Consider the following 20,905-nt stretch of genomic DNA (forward strand, 5'->3'; position numbering starts at 1 on the left):
GATCCCTCTGCCATCCCTGGGGTCAGAGGTACAGAGCCTCCAGTGTCTGTGGTCCCTGGGGTCAGAGGTACAGAGCTTACAGCGTTTAAAAAAACGCGTATATTCGAATATATATCGTTGGGCATTAGGCATGTCAATAACAGGACAAATTTATACAACGAGACATAACTACTTGTAATTTATTTAAGTTTAAACATATTTAACAACATTACCTACACAAAAATAAGTAAATGAACTAATGGCCAAGACCGCAGACCTTGGCCTCTCGCTCGCACACACGTGCTCTTTCTTTCTTTCTCTCTCTCTCTCTCTCTCTCTCTCTCTCTCTCTCTCTCTCTCTCTCTCTCTCTCTCTCTCTCTCTCTCTCTCTCTCTCTCTTCTCTCTCTCTCTCTCTCTCTCTCTCTCTCTCTCTCTCTCTCTCGCTGTGTCTGTCTGCTCTCTCTCTCTCTCTCTTTCTCTCTCTCTCTCGCTGTGTCTGTCTGCTCTCTCTCTCTCTCTCTCTCTCTCTCTCTCTCTCTCTCTCTCGCTGTGTCTGTCTGCTCTCTTTCTCTCTTGCTCTCTCGCTCTCTCTCTCTCTCTCTCTCCTCTCTCTCTCTCTCTCTCTCTCTCTCTCTCTCTCTCTCTCGCTGTGTCTGTCTGCTCTCTTTCTCTCTTGCTCTCTCTCTCTCTCTCTCTCTCTCTCTCTCTCTCTTCGCTGTGTCTCTCTTGCTCTCTTTCTCCTTCTCCCTTGCTCTCTCATCACCCCAGTTCACGTCCCCCCTCTTTCCCCCCTCTCCCCCTGTGAGCCTTCATTACTACTGGTCCCCTGCTTTTCTCTTTCTGTCCTCTTTCACTCAATCTCGTTCTGTGTGAGTGTGCTTTGCATGAGAAGTAGCTCCGAACAGACCCACTGCACCTCCTCTTCTCTTTGTCCCCTTTTGCACTTTCTTTATTTTTTTATTTTTTTTGTTCTCTTTTCACATCGTCCACTGCCGCGGTCTCATGCTCAGTGCGTCCAATCAGATTTGAGGTGTGCTGATCATAGGGTTTTCCTATTATACATTTTGCCAGCCCTGCACTTACTGATGACAGAGCTACGCTGAGCATTCCGAGCTGTATCTCTCACTCACCCTGTCTGGGCAAACATGCAGCCCTCTAGTCTGACTTGCTACTTGAGATGGCGTCTATATTTACTGTGCAGTGCGCCACATAGGGTGTTTATTTCCAAAGTTAGGTAACAATTACCACAAAGCTGCTCTATGGCAACAACAGATCAGAAACTTAACCTGGACTTAAAGTCCTTTGGACGTTGTTTTCACAGCTGCGTTGCATACAGTGACCACTGGGGGCGCTCTGACCCCACCCCGCCTCACAATCCTGTTAGTTCTGCATGTCTGCGTCTAATGGAAACTGGAAAAACCTTGCAGAAGCAGCGTCAGTGAGTGACCCAGGACAGGTCAGTGGCTCTGCTTAAAGTCCCAAAGTTATTGAAGTGTATGATTAATTGTTCACCGTAGGGACATGGACCACTGAAGCTTTCTTTAAAATCGTGTTTTCCTGTTGCATAAGAGGGTTACAGCTTTATCGTTCCTGTCAGTAATCCATCTGCATGCGGCCTTTGCTGCATCGGCCCCCTGATACAGTCACCCAACCACAAGACAAGACCTCCACTTGTTATTATTAATCAGCTACTCTTCTGTTTTGGGGGGGGACGGTTTTTATTCCAATCATCTTGTCCGATCATGAAAAAACAACATACAAAATATCATTTGACAGAGGCAAACAAGTCACGTAATGTGAGAGTTCCGCTCCTGTGACGTACAGTAATAAGTAAGAGTACAGTAAGACTTGGAAAACGTTAATGTCCTATGCGAGGGCAATTTGTAGTACAGCACAAAAGTCAGTGTCTGGGTACTGGCTGACACTCTCAATAATACATATCGAAGGAGAATCAAACTTAATAATTCAACGACAGGGAAACACACAGAAGACAAGCTCACGCCGGACTCATAGGGTTACATCATACATTTGGAGATGTGAGGCGACCAATCTCTGTCAAGGCACTGGAGAAAGAACTGGAAAATGAAGACACACAGCGGCAGAGAAGATGATTGTAGGAAGCGTCTTGCTGAGGAGCCTTTATCTCCACCCTCCAGGTTCTCTTACAATCCACCCTCGTCCTGTAGAGTGGGGAAAGAAAAAACGTAGTTTACAGTCTGATCTCACGTTGTGGAACTCCAGACTTTCCCTGGTTAACATTCTATATTCTGTATTCTAATCTGTGGATTTCAAGTTCATTCCACTGCATCATAAACATCAGTGATGAGGGCAGTGAAGACCAATAGAAGATTTTTCTGCATGTGAGTTGGTTCATCGGAGTTCAATATTAGAGTTAACGTTACATACCACTATATTGATACCGGATGTTCTGGTTTACACATTTGTCTCACTGAGTAAATGTGTACACACAGAAAGGAATGTGTTGAGGCGATGTGGAGGATCCGCTGATACATCAGACCTTAGTCCATGTGTATGATCAACCAGCAGTTGAACATACATTTGGAGCTTAATCTTCAACTGGTAGGCCGATTTTGTTTGCTAAGTTAGACCTTTTGCGATGCCCAGTCATCAAATCATTTTTTTGCCAAATCATCAGATTGTCATGAGAGATTGATATCATTTCAGGTGTACGTCTACATAGAGTACTCTAAGCTTCCGCTTTACTCAATTAAACCATGTGCAATACTGCAGTGCTGGCCTTCCACCCCGATCTCCTGCTCCACGCATCAACGTCCTCCGGGATTACTCCGGGAACGAAGTGAATCGAATCGGGGGGTCAGATGGCTGAGCGTTTAGGGAGTCGGGCTGATAATCAGAAGGTTGCCGGTTCGATTCCTGGCCATGCAAAATGACGTTGTGTCCTTGGGCAAGGCACTCCACCCTACTTGTCTCGGGGAGAATGTCCCTGTACTTACTGTATGTCGCCCTGGATAAGAGCGTCTGCTAAATGACTAAATGTAAAATGTAAATGAATCAACACAGCTCAAAACAACAACAAACCACCCCATAATCCACAACGTCCGGGCCGCCGTGGCGACGGCAGGGGTGATGTTTTACCTCCTTGCTTTCGCGGCAGTCCCCGCAGATGCAGCCCACGCATCCGTTGACGACCTGGATGCCGCAGAGAACGAGCTGCAGCAGGCCCAGGCACAGCGTGATGGCGAACAGGACGATGTGCCACAACGCCGCGTCCACGGGTTGGAGGCACAGGCTCCACAGGGTGTGGTCTACCAGGTAGCTGCTGTTTTGACTGGGGGGGGGGGTGGATGGGGGGGAGGGAGGGAGGGAGTAGTCAAAAGGAGGAAAGCCAGAGGTGACAGGTGAGATCCCGCATGGCGGGGCGGCCCTGTAGCTCACTGGGTGAGAACATTACCCGGTGACTGCTGCTGTGACTTCATGTCACCAACTCTACTCGAAATATTTGCAACAATGCATGGTGCACTTTAAACACTCAGGAACACTCATTTAATTTCTGTGCCCTATTTTATTTTCATTCTGACTATAAATTTATATATTTTTCTCATTGTACGGAGTAACTTTTTTAACTGTACACATGACAATAAATATCTTGAATCTTGAATTAAGGCTAATGCAGGCGAGATGAGGGAGAGGACTAGCTATTAGGGTCACATGTGTTGAAGATCTGGTTACCAGGATGGTCTGCATGCCCCCACGCGTCAACTGATACTAATACATCTCACTGTGTTGGAGGTGGTATCTGGGATCATGTGTGCTGCTCTGGTCTGACACTGCAGATACACACTCGGCCTAGTAGAGACCTCGGCTCCTCACAGTGAGGGCTGACCATGGTGTAGTGCGCCACCTACTGGCTGTTAAGATGTACTACACTTTCTATTATTGCAAGGCTGCTGCTGAGATGGGGGGAAATCAAATGTACACAAATGTAAAGGTAACAGGAAGCCAGGCATAGGGGCAGGCGGGAGGGAGAGAGGGAGAGAAAGAGAGAGGCTTTTACCTTGGGGGGTTTTCAAAGGGGTATGTCCATTCCCCGTCAGCTGTCAGACACTTGGGTCCTATAGCCAGCCCTGCAGAGGACACACTGGTGCAGTAGATCGCTCCGATCACGCCAAACGCAGATGAGAAGACAGAGTTCAACATCTGCTCAACACACACACACACACGCACACACACATGCACACACGCATGCACACACACACACGCACACACGCACACACACATGCACATGCACACACACACACACATACACACGCATGCACACACACACACGCACACACACATGCACATGCACACACACACGCACACACACACATGCACGAACACACATGCACACACACACATACACACGTATGCACACACACATGCACACACACACAGGGAGGGGGAGCATGTGTGAGAAAGAGGCTAGGGTAAGTACATGTAATGATGCATCATTGACACTATACTTACACACTATGTACACACTCTTTAATCATTATGGACTGACTGTGGCGCAAATTAAGCTGTCAAGCCAGACAATAGTGAAAAGAAACACTATTGTATCAACGTGTATCAACGTGATGGTTACAATTTGAGGCAATAAACTATTCTGTTCTTATCGCCACTTTACATCCCGGTCTCAAAAGAAACTTCCTCCTTTCTCTAACGATCCACATGTGATTCTACTTACCCGGCAACGGTTGCCACAGCAACCTGCTCCACAGCAACCCTTGCCCCCGGCTCTGATAGCTGAGCAGCTGGGACACAGCATCTGGAATATTCCATACACACAGGATATTAACTTTATTAGTCCGGTCCTTGTTAATCACTTACATTACTAAGGTAATATACAGACTCTGGAGCCATTCTCGTTATTTGTTGTTGGTTATTAATTGTATAAACTTCAGGACGTTTATTGTTCTAGTTGAAGGGTCTTTAATTGCTTTCCAGTCTGTGTATGGGTGGGTGTGCCCCTGATTGTGTGTGTGTGCATGTATCCCCTTATCTCCTAAGCCAATATTTGTGAATAGTGAATCCCATTTTCTCGTTCCAAAGTGCGAGGACTGTACAGGGCTCTTCATCCCTGTGCCGAGAGGTACTACTCTGAGGTACAACAAAACGCCAGCTTGATGTACAAAGTTAAACTAGATTACAATTCGCTTCTTATAAAATACAGGTACCGAAGGGGAGTCAGATGGCTGAGCGGTTAGGGAATTGGGCTATTACTCAGAAGGTTGCTGGTTCGATTCCTGGCCGTGCAAATGACGTTGTGTCCTTAGGCAAGGCACTTCACCCTACTGGCCTCGGGGGGAATGTCCCTGTACTTACTGTAGGTCGCTCTGGATAAGAGCGTCTGCTAAATGACTAAATGTGAATGACTGCGGATACAGAAACTAAAGAGACATCCTAAAGTCTCAGGACCGCTACTGACTCAGAGATGGTGTCAGAAGAATCTGAACGGTTGGGGAAGTAAAGGTGTTTCCCTGTCGAGTTGACTTTGGCGAAACGTTAAGCTGTGAAGGACGCACCCTAAAGTGTAAACCACTCGAAGGTGTAACGGTTAAACACAATTAAATAAAGATTTAGTTTTGAGTCTGGATTCACTCACTTCACTCTACTACTAACACTAAAGACAAGACTCAAGCACGCCTTATTAAGCCAGCTAAACAGGCTACTAAAGCATGAGAAACACACAGAGAGAGAGATTAACAGAGAGGAAAACCAGATAGCCATACTAATTCCACCACTGTGTGTGCTCCAATACAGTACCTTTGCTTTCAAATAAACACACACACACACACCACTCACACACACACCACACACACACCACTCACTCACACTACACACACACTCACACGCACACACATTCTGAGAGTGTGTGTTACTTACAAAGAGGCCCCCCCCGATGAGGCCCCCCATCAGCCAGACCTGAAGGGAGATGTGGCTGTTCTCCTGGACCTCAGCGTTGGGGAAGAACAGCAGCAGGTTGGCGATCATGCAGCAGAAGGCGGAGGGCAGCAGGATCAGGCCCACCAGGCGGGCACACTTCCCCGTACAGCACATGCTCTCCTCCTCTTGTCTTTAGTTTTTTCTTTTGTGTTTCTTGCTGTAGTTCAGCAAGAAGAATTAGTTCCTTCTTCTTCTCAAACTTAACTTGCTTCCCTCTCTCTATTCCTCTTTCCTCAGTCCCCCTCACACGAGCTACCACAAAGTTGCTATACTCAACCGAGTCACAAATGTTAAGTTAAAAAAAAACGTAGTAAGTAAAAAGAAACACCAAAAAGAAACGGGAAAAAGTGCTCTGGTAAGGTGAAGAGAAAGAACGACACCCGTTGACCGACCAAAGTGTGATCTGAGGGAGAGAGACCGCTCACCACTCTCAGCCGAAAGACAAACAGAGTCAGTCACACACAACAGCAGGACGGTGTTAGAGGTGATGTGACTCAGAAAGTTCCTCGACGACTGGAGTGCTACACCAATCCTAACAGCCGCGATACTGTAAAATAATATGTCCTCTTTGTATCGAACTCCCTACAAGTGGACAGGGGGTGCCCTATGGAAGACGAGAGAATTAATCTAGAAATCCAGAATGCCCTTTGGTGCCTGTTCATACAATATATACACCTATATTAATGACTGACGTTTATGGTCTGCAAACAAATCATGCGCAGGGAGGGGAGTCCCTTCCCAACCTAATAAGGTATTTTTTGACCAAACTAAACTGCAAAGGACATGAAAGAAGTGGAGACTAAAACAGTGTAGAGTCAGGGACACGTTTAGTTGATGAAAACATACCAGACCCAGAAATACACTGGATCTACTGAGGAGATCAAATGTTTGTTGTTTTCAAAATGTCCACTTTCATAAAGTTGTAATGCTGGTGATATGACTTTATTGGTGTCAAAGTGCTGGAGAAAGGCCTAATGAAGCAAGGTCTAATGTTACACTAAACTTGATTGCACTGATCATCTGCATACTGGGCCAGACTCCAGAAGAACTTAAAGGTGTGAATTCCTTAAGCTTCACTTCAGAAGACCATGTCATTTCAGAATCAAATGTGTTGTACTTCCATCCATGTGACCTGTGTCCAACATTCCATCCTTCTCTCATTGAAACCAATTGTCTAAAATGTAATCCTTTGTCTGATTATATAGGGAGATACAAGAAATACAGGTAAACATGGGAGTTTTAGCCAGTACAGTAATACAGGAGAGACACACAACTTCTCACCTCCCAACCCCCCCCTAAACTTCCCTCACAAATTGACTAAATAGCGAGATACACTTATGGATATGTGGATAAACATGTTTTTAATGGAAATTGTACACTTGAGGTCTTGCAGGATGCTTTTCCTGATCTCTGGGGTCATTGCTGATGAACGACGCCCTTGTTTTTTGCATCAAGACTGTGAGTAGGCTACAGTTTATAAATGCCATATGCTGTAAATCTTGACCTATAACCTTTATTCTATACATGGATTTTGTTTTCCAAGTCGTACAGTGATTAGCCTCAAGGTGTATGTACTTTAGCTAGGTGTGTGGCTAATCGTCAAATAGAAAGTTTTTCGTCAGAACAGACGTTGTTTCACAAAAATATATCCTAGCCTACTTTAATGTTATCACTGGTATGTGCTAGCCTACGTAGAATACACTGCGTTCTGTTGAATCTGCAAATTTCGGACTAATTTTTAGGAGTGGTGGAGGTGCTTCAATCGGGCTCTCGCTATAGCGCATTGATCCAAGTAATTCGGAAAGCAAAAACAAGCACCTGTCAACTCGCTGAATGATGAACAAGAATACCTGTCGACTCGCTGGATGATACTACGCCTACCAAACTCGTCTAAAGGTATTTTGCTCAGTTTTTGTCAGTCTCTTAGGCTACTTGTATCTACTTCACCAATGTTACATTTGTTTATCCACCTGGCCGTTCAGTTCTATGGCATGACACCTCCCGTTCATTTTGCATCGCAAATCTTTTTGCCAATGGCACTGACTCAGGCTGTTGTTGTTTGCTTGCCCACCGTAGCCTACAGTCCGTGCTTCTCTTTTTAGAAAATGCATGACGAGGTATGTCTGTTAACGTGTGTTGATGTTTACAGTCATGTCAGCTATGGCTAGTACATATGTTATTATTGTTTGTTTGATGAAGGCCTTAAGACACGTTGGTTTTGTTTTACCGTGGCCTGTGTGTTCCAGGCCTAGCCCACATATCTTATCGAAGAACTCGATGCGCGTCACTGCAAATGTTTCCCATAGTTGGCCGAAGGAAGACTAATTGAAAAATATAGTAGTTATTTGTCAAGTAGAGAAAGGTACATTGATTTTATTTCTTGATAAATGTCTGTTTAGCCACAAGGCCTTTCAAATAGGCCTAGCGCCACATGTCTCAAGATGCGAGTTGGCTAACGTCGAACAGCATGCCACGTTTTCGCAAATTACTGTCGAATTTAGATTTAGAAAATTGTCTTATTTAATGCTAATTCTCCCAAATGTTAATATATTGGGCGAAACTTTAGCCCGCTCTCTATAGTCTAAACTCCAGTCCTACTTCCATGTGTTTTTTTAGCTTGTGCGCACTTTCAAACATTCTTTTTTTTTTGGTAGTTCACAAACTCTCCTGACCGTCTGCGTCAAACTAAAAGGCAAAATGTTAACTGAAAGGTAATTAAGTGATGTGATTTTGCACTTCAGCTCTTTGTCCACTTTTGCGCAAAAGGATTCAGAGCATATTGGTCTTTCAGGGATATCGTGTTGATTCCAGATAAACCAGAATTGGTTTATTATATGCTTAACATGTGACCGACTTGAGATCTTGCGTGGGTAGGTGGTTAGCCTGTGTGGGGCATGTTCAGGTCAAGGTTGCTGTTAAACATTATGTCCAGCAGATGGCATGGTTTTGCCAGAGCCAGTTCTCGTCGATGTTCTTTGTTCTTTCGTAATGTATCGTAATGGTCTCAATACCGCAGAAATTGGCCTGCAACACATTTTCTTAATGCGTAACAGTACATCTAGGCTTGTTTGGCTGGTTGTTTCTCGAACATCAACTGCCCGTATTTTGTATAGTTGTATCCTTCATTTCCAATTGGAGGGACGTGTACCACGTGACAGTCACCACGTTTTGACTTAAGTATCAAATAAACTCGGAAACTAAACATTTATGAATGCAGTTGTGCACTTTGCTAATCGTGTTTTTTAACGCCGTGTTGGTCTTTAACGGGATATATATGTAGCTCATTAAACTCTTATAGCATATGCCGTTCCTGAGGATGACTCCAGTCTCTCGAGTGGCAAACCGGTATCGCTTCTCGGCCTTTTGGCTAAGATCAAGTGTAGTATCTGTTCTTATCAGTTTAATATCTGATACGTCCCCTACCCGGGGACCATATATTAAATTGATTTTTGAAACAGGGAGATGGAATAGGGGCTTGCTCCGTCCACTCCACGCATCGACCTGGTATTGCAGTATCTCCAGGAACGGTGCACTTCCCTCCCGGGAAATCAATGTGTGAAATGGTAATTCATTAGCAGGCGAGCGCAGCTGACGCGTTAACTCGTAGTCAAATGCTTACGTTGAAATCTGTTCGCTATAACGTCATCCTTTTTGGATCATTGATGACTTGATCCTTCTATTTAAATAACCGAACTAGTACATTTACATTTATTAATTTCATTTGATGTAGGCTGTGAATGTGTCTGAGCTTACGTTTGTTGTGTGGCATAGCTCAAATAGATCGACTTCCAAAATGTGATTAAACAAGCAAACTACTAGTATGTGTTTTTCTAAAAGCGGCTGCACAGAAAGCTAATATTTAAGATGGTCTAATTCTAAATTGTATGTTTATTTCTATTTTGTCATTTCATCATTTGTTCAAATATTTCAAGTTAATGTCACAAAGATTGATATAGAAAATTATTATGTGAGACTGGATTTGAAATGTAAAACGTACGTAGTCTCTTTCGCTGCTGTGGGGTCTCTTTCGCCACCACCCCTCTGAGCACAGCACATGCGCAGACTGTATTCTAGGCTCAGTGTTCGTTAGAATTATACAATTCATTCCATGATCACTGAATATTATGAGATGTGAAGAGAATAATATATTGTTTGTGCCTGTGAAAATGATTTGTGCAATGCTTTTGATGAAGGAGTTTTGACTGGATCTTAAATATGGTGCTATATTACAGACAATAGTATTACTGTAGTCTGAAATGCATTGTGGGAAAATATTGGAACATAAACTGGTATTTCTTACAACATTTCATGTGTAAATTGAGTTTCTCATAACTGGAAGGAATGTTTATTTGTGGAAGTTTCTAAATTGGACCTCTTCGTAGCAATATTCCTTACCATGACTGTGTAGTGTATGCAGTGAAACGACTCCCCCACGTTGACCGTGTACAACTCATACTTACCTGGCAGGGGAGACACCATGATCATGAAGGTGGTTCACCCAGGGCGAGGCTCAGCCATTGCACTCCGGTTGTGCTGACCCCTGCGAATTCCCCAAATGTGGGAATCTCGACTGCATAATTTCTGGTAGTGGGGGACTGCGTTCGCGCTCTCCCCTGATAAACTGTGAAATGACAATGATGCGAACATGTCAAGTCGACTACTCCCCCTGGTCAGCTCAGATTGGTACAGATGTGATCTTACTTAAAAATAACTGCATTTGTTAGCCAGTCTAATGTATAATAGTTGCTAGTCTATCATTACCCTTAGTCTATATTGATGTTCTTACCTTGCTTTTATAATGATGATATTTGCTTCAAATGTAAGTGCATTACAAATAAAATGTATTATTATTAGTCGAACACAAAATGATTGCTTAGCTTTTATGTGGATCAGTCTCCATGTGTTCTGTTATTTTGTCACAGTAATTCTGACTTTGTGCCACGAGATGGCGATCTGGCTCTGCGGAGTTTAGTCACTGACTATTTGGACTGACTCATTTATTCTCCTTAACTTTTGATTGCATGTGGATGTCATAACTTTTCAAAATAGGGAATCTAGGCTGCTAGTGTTTCTGAGTCTCATGACGAATGCGAGCCCTGAAGTTTAAATCGCCAATTTATCTTTACAAGTGTTGCTGCTATATGTAGTTACCATGTAAGCTAGCCCATACCTTCACAACTTCCAGCCTTGAGCTTGTTTATATCTGCATCTTGAGTCAAGGTTTGGCAACGTCACGAGCGCAACGTTCTATTTCGCCACCGCTTCAAACAACGAAGAAAAAAACATTGTGTTAATCCCTAATTTGAAAAGAAAGCTATTGACTACTTTTTGATTCATTCTTTCAATCTAACAAAACAATACTGTACCGACAACTGGCGTATAACTTTACAGATCGGCAAGTCGACATGATTGGAAGTCTACGGTTGAATTTTACGATCTAATTGGGGGTCTATAGTCAGAACACGCGTAACAGTCTACAATCAATGTAGATTTTGCCCTACTGACTCAATCATGTGAATTATGTAGGCCTACTAGTAGGGGACAGTTTGCATTGCTCCCTCCTGTATTACTGTCCAGACATCCAGATGGTAGAAGACATAACTTTTGTTTTGTATTCAGGCATGGAGGTATGGCCTAATGCAGTGGTTCTCAACCCTGGTCCTCAAGTACCCCCTGTCCTGCATGTTTGAGATATTTCCCTGTTCCAACACACCTGATTCAAATGAATGGTCGTTAGCAGGCTTCTGCATAACTAGATAACGGCCTATTCATTTGAATCAGGTGTGTTGAAGCAGGGAAACATCTAAAACATGCAGGACAGGGGGTACTTGAGGACCAGGGTTGAGAACCACTGGCCTAATGTACTGTGTTCTCCCTACTGTGTCAATGAAACTGTTCCCAATATAGATGCACCTAAAATACTTCAAGTAGCTAATTTAGTGGGATGACAGCTGTAAAGTTAATTCCATGATGTCGCGGGTAAATGTGTTATCTGAAGTGGGGCTTAAGCCCTCCGTTACGTTTGGAGTTTTCAGTCATACTAGCCCCGTGTTGGTTGCAGGTACTGCAGCCAGCGAATGTCTCTGCTGCGTCCTCGTCAGTTATGCCACTATAAATGTGAACGAGCTGTTCCATCCCCTTTAATTTTATATCCTGTCACACAGAAGGACCAGCATATGATATGAATGTACGTTTATGACTTTAGACTAAGTGAAAACTTTGACAAATACATGCATCTATATTACAGTCTTTTCTGTAAATGTACTGCAATGCATCATGGGAACACATAGTAGAACTACGCTTGTTTTTTAAATGTTGCTACAAGCTTTTATTTTGAAGGTTGTTCATGTTGTATTAGCGTTTGTTTTGATTCCACTGTTCACATGCTCAACGGAAAGTCACCCTGATGTATTCAATCACCATTACTGTGTAGTGTATGCAGTGGAACGACTTCCCCACGTTGACCGTGTACAACTCATACTTACCTGGCAGGGGAGACACCATGATCATGAAGGTGGTTCACCCAGGGCGAGGCTCAGCCATTGCACTCCGGTTGTGCTGACCCCTGCGAATTTCTCAAATGTGGAAATCTCGACTGCATAATTTGTGGTAGTGGGGGACTGCGTTCGCGCTCTCCCCTGATAAATTGTGAAATGACAATGATGCGAACATGACTAGTCTATATACTTATCGCTTCCCTAATCAGCTCAGATTGTTAGTTATCTTGCGTTAAGGAACAACTGCATTTGTTAGACTAGCCGCTATTATACATTAAACTGGCTAGCATTACCCTTAGTCTAACACTAATGATTTCTTAGCTTTTTTGTGGATCAGTCTCCATGTGTTCATTTGTTTGTGTCACAGTAATGTTCACTTTGTGCCACGAGATGGCGATCTGGCTCTGCAGGGTTTAGTCACTGAATGACGAGTTAGATTTATACATTTACTCGAGACAGCTCTCAACTCAGCAGAAAACACCTCCGTATGCCTGCGCCTCGTCCATTAATTGTATATAGCGGGACAAGTTATCTCTTCTCAGCGTGAGAAATACAAGGTGTTGTGTGAGAACGTGTGAAATGGTTGAAATGCGTGAGACTCGAGAGCACTGAAGTTTAGATTGTCAATTTACCTTTCAAGATGCGTTTTTTCACCTAATTACGGAGCAGTTTACAAATGTTTCTGCTACATGTAGTTGCCATGTAAGCTAACCCATACTGTTATAACTTCCAGCCTTGAGATTGTTTACATCTGCACCTTCATTCAAGATTTGGCACCGACACGAGCACAACGTTCTATTTCGCCACCGCTACAAACATCGAAGAAACATTGCGTTGATCACTAATTTGAAAAGAAAGCTATTGACTGCTTTTTGACTTTGTACAAGCATTCATTATTTCAGTCTTAAAAAATACTGTACCTGCGTATAACTTCCGTCAGAGTAAAATATAGATGTGCAAGTCGACATATGATAGGAAGTCTACAGTCGAATTCTACAATCCGATTAGAAGTCTATAGTCAGAACGCTACTGTCCAGACATCCAGTTGGTAGTAGACAAATGTTTTGTATTCAGGCATGAAATATGGCCTGATGTACTCTGTTCTCACAACTGTGTCAATGAAACTGTTCCCAATATAGATGCACCTAAAATACTCCAAGTAACTAATTTAGTGGGATGAAAACTGTAACGTTCATTCCTGTGATGTCGCGGGTAAATGTTTTATCTGAAGTGGGGCTTCGGTCTTCAGCCCTCCATTACGTTTGGAGTTTTCAGTCATACTAGCCCCGTGTTGGTTGCAGGTACTGCAGCCAGCGAATGTCTGCTGCGTCCTCGTCAGTTATGCCACGATAAATGTGAACGAGCTGTTCCATCCCTTTTAATTAATATCCCGCCACACGGAAGGACCAGCATATGATATGAATGTACGTTTATACCAAGTTAAAACTTTGACAAATACATATCTCTATATTATTACAGTATTTTCTTCAAATTTATTGCAATGCATCATGGGAATATGTAGTAGAGCTACGTTTATTTTTTAAATGTTGCCACAAGCTTTTATTTTGAAGGTTGTTCATGTTGTAATAGCGATTGTTTTGATTCCACTTTTCACATGCTCAACGGAAAGTCACCATAATGTATTCAATCACCATTACTGTGTAGTGTATGCAGTGAAATGACTTCCCCACGTTGACCGTGTACAACTCATACTTACCTGGCAGGGGAGACACCATGATCATGAAGGTGGTTCACCCAGGGCGAGGCTCAGCCATTGCACTCCGGTTGTGCTGACCCCTGCGAATTTCTCAAATGTGGAAATCTCGACTGCATAATTTGTGGTAGTGGGGGACTGCGTTCGCGCTCTCCCCTGATAAACTGTTAAATGACAATGATGCGAACATGACAGTCGTCGATATACTTCTCCCCTCCCTAATCAGCTCAGGTTAGTTGTTATCTTGCGTTAAAGAACAACTGCATTTGTTAGACTGGCAGCTTTTATACATTAAACTGGCTAACATTACCCTTAGTCTAACACGAATGATTGCTTACCTTTTTTGTGGATCAGTCTCCATGTGTTCGTTTGTTTGTGTCACAGTAATGTTCACTTTGTGCCACGAGATGGCGATCTGGCTCTGCAGGGTTTAGTCACTGACTGACTAGATTTACACATTTACTCGACAGCTCTCAACTCAGCAGAAAACTTACCTCCGTATGCCTGCGCCTCGTCCATTAATTGTATATAGCGGGACAAGTTATCTCTTCTCAGCGTGAGAAATACAAGGTGTTGTATGAGAACGTGTGAAATGGTTGAAATGCGCGAGTCTCATGGCGAATGCGTGAGACTCGAGAGTCCTGAAGTTTAGATTGACAATTTACCTTTAAGATGCGTTTTTTCACTTAAATACGGAGCAGTTTACAAATGTTGCTGCTACATGTAGTTGCCATGTAAGCTAGCCCATACCGTTACAAGTTCCAGCCTTGAGATTGTTTACATCTGCAACTTGATTCAAGATTTGGCACCAACACGAGCACAACGTTCTATTTTGCGATAAATGTGATAGAGCTTTTCCATCCCTTTTAATTAATATCCTACCACACAGAAGGACCAGCATATGATATTAATGCACGTTTATGAGTTTAGACTAAGTGAGAACTTTGACAAACACATATAATTACATTATTACAGTATTTTCCGTAAATGTACTGCAATGCATCATGGGAACACGTAGTAGAGCTACGTTTAATTTGTAAATGTTGCCACAAGCTTTTATTTTGAAGGTTGTTCATGTTGTAATAGCGATTGTTTTGATTCCACTTTTCACATGCTCAACGGAAAGTCACCATAATATATTCAATCACCATTACTGTGTAGTGTATGCAGTGAAATGACTTCCCCACGTTGACCGTGTACAACTCATACTTACCTGGCAGGGGAGACACCATGATCATGAAGGTGGTTCACCCAGGGCGAGGCTCAGCCATTGCACTCCGGTTGTGCTGACCCCTGCGAATTTCTCAAATGTGGAAATCTCGACTGCATAATTTGTGGTAGTGGGGGACTGCGTTCGCGCTCTCCCCTGATAAACTGTTAAATGACAATGATGCGAACATGACAGTCGTCGACTTCTCCCCCCTGGTCAGCTCAGACTGTTATTTTGCCTAAAAAGAAGTGCATTTCTTAGCCAGTCTAATGTGTATATATAATAGCTGCTAGTCCATCATTACCCTTATTCTAATAAGAATGATTGCTTAGCTTTACGTGGATCAGTCTCCATGTGTTCGTTAGTTCGTCACAGTAATGTTGACTGTTGCCGCGAGATGGCGATCTGGCTCTGCAGGGTTTAGTCACTGACTGACTAATTAGACTTACACATTACTCGAGACAGCTCTCAACTCAGCAGAAAACGTACCTCCGTATGCCTGCGCCTAGTCCATTAATTGTATATAGCGGGACAAGTTATCTCTTCTCAGCATGAGAAATACAAGGTGTTGTATGAGAACGTGTGAAATGGTTGAAATGCGCGAGTCTCATGGCGAATGCGTGAGACTCGAGAGTCCTGAAGTTTAGATTGACAATTTACCTTTTTAAGATGCGTTTTTTCACTTAAATACGGAGCAGTTTACAAATGTAGTTGCCATGTAAGCTAGCCCACACCGTTTCAAGTTCCAGCCCTGAGATTTTTTACATCTGCAAGTTGATTCAAGATTTGGCAACGACACGAGCACAACGTTCTATTTCGCGATAAATGTGAACGAGCTGTTCCATCCCTTTTAATTAATATCCTGCCACACAGAAGGACCAGCATATGATATGACTGTACGTTTATACCAAGTTAAAACTTTGACAAATACATGCATCTATATTATTACAGTATTTTCTTCAAATTTACTGCAATGCATCATGGGAACATGTAGTGGTAGAGCTACGTTTATTTTTTTAAATGTTGCCACAAGCTTTTATTTTGAAGGTCATGTTGTAATAGCGATTGTTTTGATTCCACTTTTCACATGCTCAACGGAAAGTCACCCTGATGTATTCAATCACCATGACTGTGTAGTGTATGCAGTGAAACGACTTCCCCACGTTGACCGTGTACAACTCATACTTACCTGGCAGGGGAGACACCATGATCATGAAGGTGGTTCACCCAGGGCGAGGCTCAGCCATTGCACTCCGGTTGTGCTGACCCCTGCGAATTTCTCAAATGTGGAAATCTCGACTGCATAATTTGTGGTAGTGGGGGACTGCGTTCGCGCTCTCCCCTGATAAACTGTTAAATAACAATGATGCGAACATGACAGTCGTCGATATGCTTCTCTCCTGATCAGCTCAGATTGTTGTTATCTTGTCTTAAAAGAACAACTGCATTTGTTAGACTCGCAGCAAGTATAAATTACACTGACGATTATTACCCTTAGTCTAACACGAATGATTGCTTAGTTTTTAGGTGGATCAATCTCCATGTGTTGTTTGTCACAGTAATGTTCACAGTTAAATGTTGCCACGAGATGGCGGTCTGGCTCTGCGGAGTTTAGTCACTGACTGACCTGTTAAGACCGACCGATTTACTCTCATTTTCTTTTTATTGCATGTGGATGCCATAACTTTTCAAACTAGTAAATCTAGTTTCAGAGGGGGTGTTTCTGATTTGAGTCTCACGGCGAATGCGTGAGACTTGAGTCCTGAAGTTTAAATCGTCAATTTACCTTTCAAGATGCTTTTTTTCACTTAATGGTGGAGCTCTTCACAAATGTTGCTGCTACATGTAGTTCTATGTAAGGTAGCCTACACCTTTACAACTTCCAGCCTTGAGATTATTTACATCTGCAACTTGATTCAAGATGTGAAACCGACAGCAGCACAACGTTCTATTTCGCCACCGCTACAAACAGACAAAAACATCGCGTTGATCCTTAATTTGGAAAGAAAGCTTTTGACTACTTTTAAACTGTGTATATGCATTCGTTATTTTATTCTTACTATAAATACTGTACTGTCAACCCGCGTGTGATTTCCACCAGAGTAAAATATAGATGTGCAAGTCGACATAATTGGAAGTCTACAGTCAGAACGCGTAACAGTCTACAGTCATATATTTTCCCTACTGACTCGAAATCATATGTGAATTATGTAGGGACTGTTCAGTGCTCCTTCCTGTATTACTGTCCAGACATCCAGATGGTGAAAGACACAACTGTTTTGTTTTTGTATCCCGGCATGAAATATGGCTTAATGTACTCTGTTCTCCCAACTTTCAATGAAACTGTTTCCAATATAGATGCACCTAAAATACTCAAGTAGCTCATTTAGTTCGATGGGAAACTAACGTCCATTCCGATGATGTCGCGGGTAAATGTGTTCTCTGAAGCGTGGCTTCGGTCTTCAGTCCTCCGTTACGTTTGGGGTTTTTAGTCATACTCCCCGTGTTGGTTGCAGGTACTGCAGCCAGCGAATGTCCCTGCTGCTGGTTTCTTTCACGTCCTCGTCAGTTATGCCACGATAAATGTGAACGAGCTGTTCCATCCCTTTTAATTAATATCCTGCCACACAGAAGGACCAGCATATGATATGAATGTACGTTTATACCAAGTTAAAAGTTTGACAAATACATGTATCTTTATTATTACAGTATTTGCTTTAAATTTACTGCAATGCATCATGGGAGCATGTAGTAGTAGAGCTACGTTTATTTTTTTTAAATGTTGCCACAACCTTTTATTTTGAAGGTAATGTTGTAATAGCGATTGTTTTGATACCACTTTACACATGCTTAACGGAAAGTCACCCTGATGTATTCAATCACCATGACTGTGTAGTGTATGCAGTGAAACGACTTCCCCACGTTGACCGTGTACAACTCATACTTACCTGGCAGGGGAGACACCATGATCATGAAGGTGGTTCACCCAGGGCGAGGCTCAGCCATTGCACTCCGGTTGTGCTGACCCCTGCGAATTTCTCAAATGTGGAAATCTCGACTGCATAATTTGTGGTAGTGGGGGACTGCGTTCGCGCTCTCCCCTGATAAACTGTTAAATAACAATGATGCGAACATGACAGTCGTCGATATGCTTCTCTCTTGATCAGCTCAGATTGTTGTTATCTTGCCTAAAAAGACCAACTGCATTTGTAGCAGCAAGTATACATTACACTGGCTATCATTACCCTTAGTCTAACACGACTGATTGCTTAGCTTTTACGTGGATCAGTCTCCATCTGTTCGTTAGTTCGTCACAGTAATGTTGACTGTTGCCACGAGATGGCGGTCTGGCTCTGCGGAGTTTAGTGACTGACCTGTTTAAACTGACCCATTTACTCTCAACTTTTGATTGCATGTGGATTTCATAACTTTTCAAACTAGGAAATCTAGTTTTAGGGGGGGAGGGGGTCTGATTTTGAGTCCTGAAGTTTAAATCGTCAATTTACCTTTCAAAATGCTTTTTTTCAAACAATGGCGGAGCTCTTTACAAATGTCGCTGCTACATGTAGTTCTATGTAAGGTAGCCTACACCTTTACAACTTCCAGCCTTGAGATTGTTTACATCTGCAACTTGATTCAAGATTGGGCACCGACACAAGCACAACGTTCTATTTCGCCACCGCTACAAACATTGACAAAAAAACATAGCGTTCATCCTCATAAGGACGTTTTTGACTCATTTTTTACTGTGTATAAGCATTCGTTATTTCAGTCTTACCAAAAAATACTGTACCGTCAATCCGCGTGTGATTTCCGTCAGAATAAAATATAGATGTGCAAGTCGACATAATTGGAAGTCAGTCAGAACGCGTAACAGTGTAGCCAACAAAGTAGATTTGCCATACTGACTCAATCAAATGTGAATTATGTACTAGTAGGGGACAGTTTGCATTGCACCCTCTCCTGTATTACTATCCAGATGGTAGAATACAACTGTTTTGTATCAAGGTATGGCCTCTATTGTACTGTGTTCTCCCGACTGTGTCAATGAAACTGTTCCCAATATAGATGCACCTAAAATACTTCAAGTAGCTAATTTGGTGGGATGACTATTGTAATGTTAATTCCGATTATGTCGCGGGTAAATGTGTTATCTGAAGTGGGGCTTAAGCCCTCCGTTACGTTTGTGGTTTTCAGTTATACTAGCCCCGTGTTGGTTGCAGGTACTGCAGCCAGCGAATGTCTCTGCTGCTGGTTTCTTTCACGTCCTCGTCAGTTATGCCACGATAAATGTGAACGAGCTGTTCCATCCCTTTTAATTAATATCCCGCCACACGGAAGGACCAGCATATGATATGAATGCACGTTTATGAGTTTAGACTAAGTGAGAACTTTGACAAATACATGTAATTATATTATTACAGTATTTTCTGTAAATGTACTGCAATGCATCATGGGAACACGTAGAGCTACGTTTAATTTGTAAATGTTGCCACAAGCTTTTATTTTGAAGGTTGTTCATGTTGCAATAGCGATTGTTTTGATTCCACTTTTCACATGCTCAACGGAAAGTCACCCTGATGTATTCAATCACCATTACTGTGTAGTGTATGCAGTGAAACGACTTCCCCATGTTGACCGTGTACAACTCATACTTACCTGGCAGGGGAGACACCATGATCATGAAGGTGGTTCACCCAGGGCGAGGCTCAGCCATTGCACTCCGGTTGTGCTGACCCCTGCGAATTTCTCAAATGTGGAAATCTCGACTGCATAATTTGTGGTAGTGGGGGACTGCGTTCGCGCTCTCCCCTGATAAACTGTTAAATGACAATGATGCGAACATGACAAGTCGACTTCTCCCCCCTGATCAGCTCAGACTGTTATTTTGCCTAAAAAGTGCATTTCTTAGCCAGTCTAATGTGTATATATAATAGCTGCTAGTCTATCATTACCCTTATTCTAATAAGAATGATTGCTTAGCTTTACGTGGATCAGTCTTCATGTTTTCGTTAGTTCCTCACAGTAATGTTGACTGTTGAATGTTGCCACGAGATGGCGGTCTGGCTCTGCAGGGTTTAGGCACTGAATGACTAGTTAGACTTAGTTAGCCTACTCCAGACAGCTCTCAACTCGGCAGAAAACCTACCTCCGTATGCCCGCGCGGCTGCGCCTCGTCCATTAATTGTATATAGCGGGACAAGTTATCTCTTCTCAGCGTGAGAATTACAAGGTGTTGTGTGAGAACGTATGAAATGGTTGAGATGCGTGAGATTCGAGAGCCCTGAAGTTTAGATTGACAATTTACCTGATAAAATGCATTTTTTTCCACCTAAATGCGGAACAGTTTACAAATGTTGCTGCTATATGAAGTTACAATTAGGCTACAATTTACAGCGTTGAGCTTGTTGACATTTGTAACTGTATTCAAGATTTGGCACCAACAAGAGAAATACGTTCTATTTCGCCACCGCTCCAAACATCAAAGAAAAAACATCGCATAGATCTTTAATTTTGGGAATAAAGGTATTGCACCT

The 20,905-nt window shown here is 42.8% G+C and overlaps 1 protein-coding gene and 8 non-coding genes across 9 annotated transcripts; 8 read left to right on the forward strand and 1 right to left on the reverse strand.

The window, feature by feature from the left end:
- Positions 1 to 1,674: 1,674 nt before the first annotated feature.
- Positions 1,675 to 6,549, reverse strand: tm4sf5 (transmembrane 4 L six family member 5). The gene is made up of 5 exons (XM_062449848.1): positions 5,888 to 6,549; positions 4,689 to 4,769; positions 4,017 to 4,159; positions 3,098 to 3,290; positions 1,675 to 2,160 (listed from the first exon to the last, which is right to left on the reverse strand). The coding sequence occupies exons 1-5, from the start codon at positions 6,059 to 6,061 to the stop codon at positions 2,143 to 2,145; spliced, it is 609 nt and encodes a 202-aa protein (XP_062305832.1). The 5' UTR covers positions 6,062 to 6,549; the 3' UTR covers positions 1,675 to 2,142.
- A 2,745-nt stretch (positions 6,550 to 9,294) lies between these two features.
- On the forward strand, positions 9,295 to 9,485 carry LOC134010168 (U2 spliceosomal RNA). Its single transcript, XR_009928318.1, has one exon. It is a non-coding gene; the product is annotated as a U2 spliceosomal RNA (small nuclear RNA).
- A 914-nt stretch (positions 9,486 to 10,399) lies between these two features.
- On the forward strand, positions 10,400 to 10,563 carry LOC134010154 (U1 spliceosomal RNA). The gene has a single exon (XR_009928304.1). It is a non-coding gene; the product is annotated as a U1 spliceosomal RNA (small nuclear RNA).
- A 1,861-nt stretch (positions 10,564 to 12,424) lies between these two features.
- Positions 12,425 to 12,588, forward strand: LOC134010155 (U1 spliceosomal RNA). Its single transcript, XR_009928305.1, has one exon. It is a non-coding gene; the product is annotated as a U1 spliceosomal RNA (small nuclear RNA).
- A 1,565-nt stretch (positions 12,589 to 14,153) lies between these two features.
- LOC134010156 (U1 spliceosomal RNA) lies at positions 14,154 to 14,317 on the forward strand. The gene has a single exon (XR_009928306.1). It is a non-coding gene; the product is annotated as a U1 spliceosomal RNA (small nuclear RNA).
- Positions 14,318 to 15,363: 1,046 nt separating this feature from the next.
- On the forward strand, positions 15,364 to 15,527 carry LOC134010157 (U1 spliceosomal RNA). The gene has a single exon (XR_009928307.1). It is a non-coding gene; the product is annotated as a U1 spliceosomal RNA (small nuclear RNA).
- A 1,022-nt stretch (positions 15,528 to 16,549) lies between these two features.
- Positions 16,550 to 16,713, forward strand: LOC134010158 (U1 spliceosomal RNA). Its single transcript, XR_009928308.1, has one exon. It is a non-coding gene; the product is annotated as a U1 spliceosomal RNA (small nuclear RNA).
- A 1,595-nt stretch (positions 16,714 to 18,308) lies between these two features.
- On the forward strand, positions 18,309 to 18,472 carry LOC134010159 (U1 spliceosomal RNA). Its single transcript, XR_009928309.1, has one exon. It is a non-coding gene; the product is annotated as a U1 spliceosomal RNA (small nuclear RNA).
- A 1,547-nt stretch (positions 18,473 to 20,019) lies between these two features.
- On the forward strand, positions 20,020 to 20,183 carry LOC134010160 (U1 spliceosomal RNA). Its single transcript, XR_009928310.1, has one exon. It is a non-coding gene; the product is annotated as a U1 spliceosomal RNA (small nuclear RNA).
- The last annotated feature ends 722 nt before the right edge of the window (positions 20,184 to 20,905 follow it).

This window comes from Osmerus eperlanus, chromosome 23 (assembly GCF_963692335.1).
Source record: "Osmerus eperlanus chromosome 23, fOsmEpe2.1, whole genome shotgun sequence".
In the NCBI taxonomy this organism is placed as follows: domain Eukaryota; kingdom Metazoa; phylum Chordata; class Actinopteri; order Osmeriformes; family Osmeridae; genus Osmerus; species Osmerus eperlanus.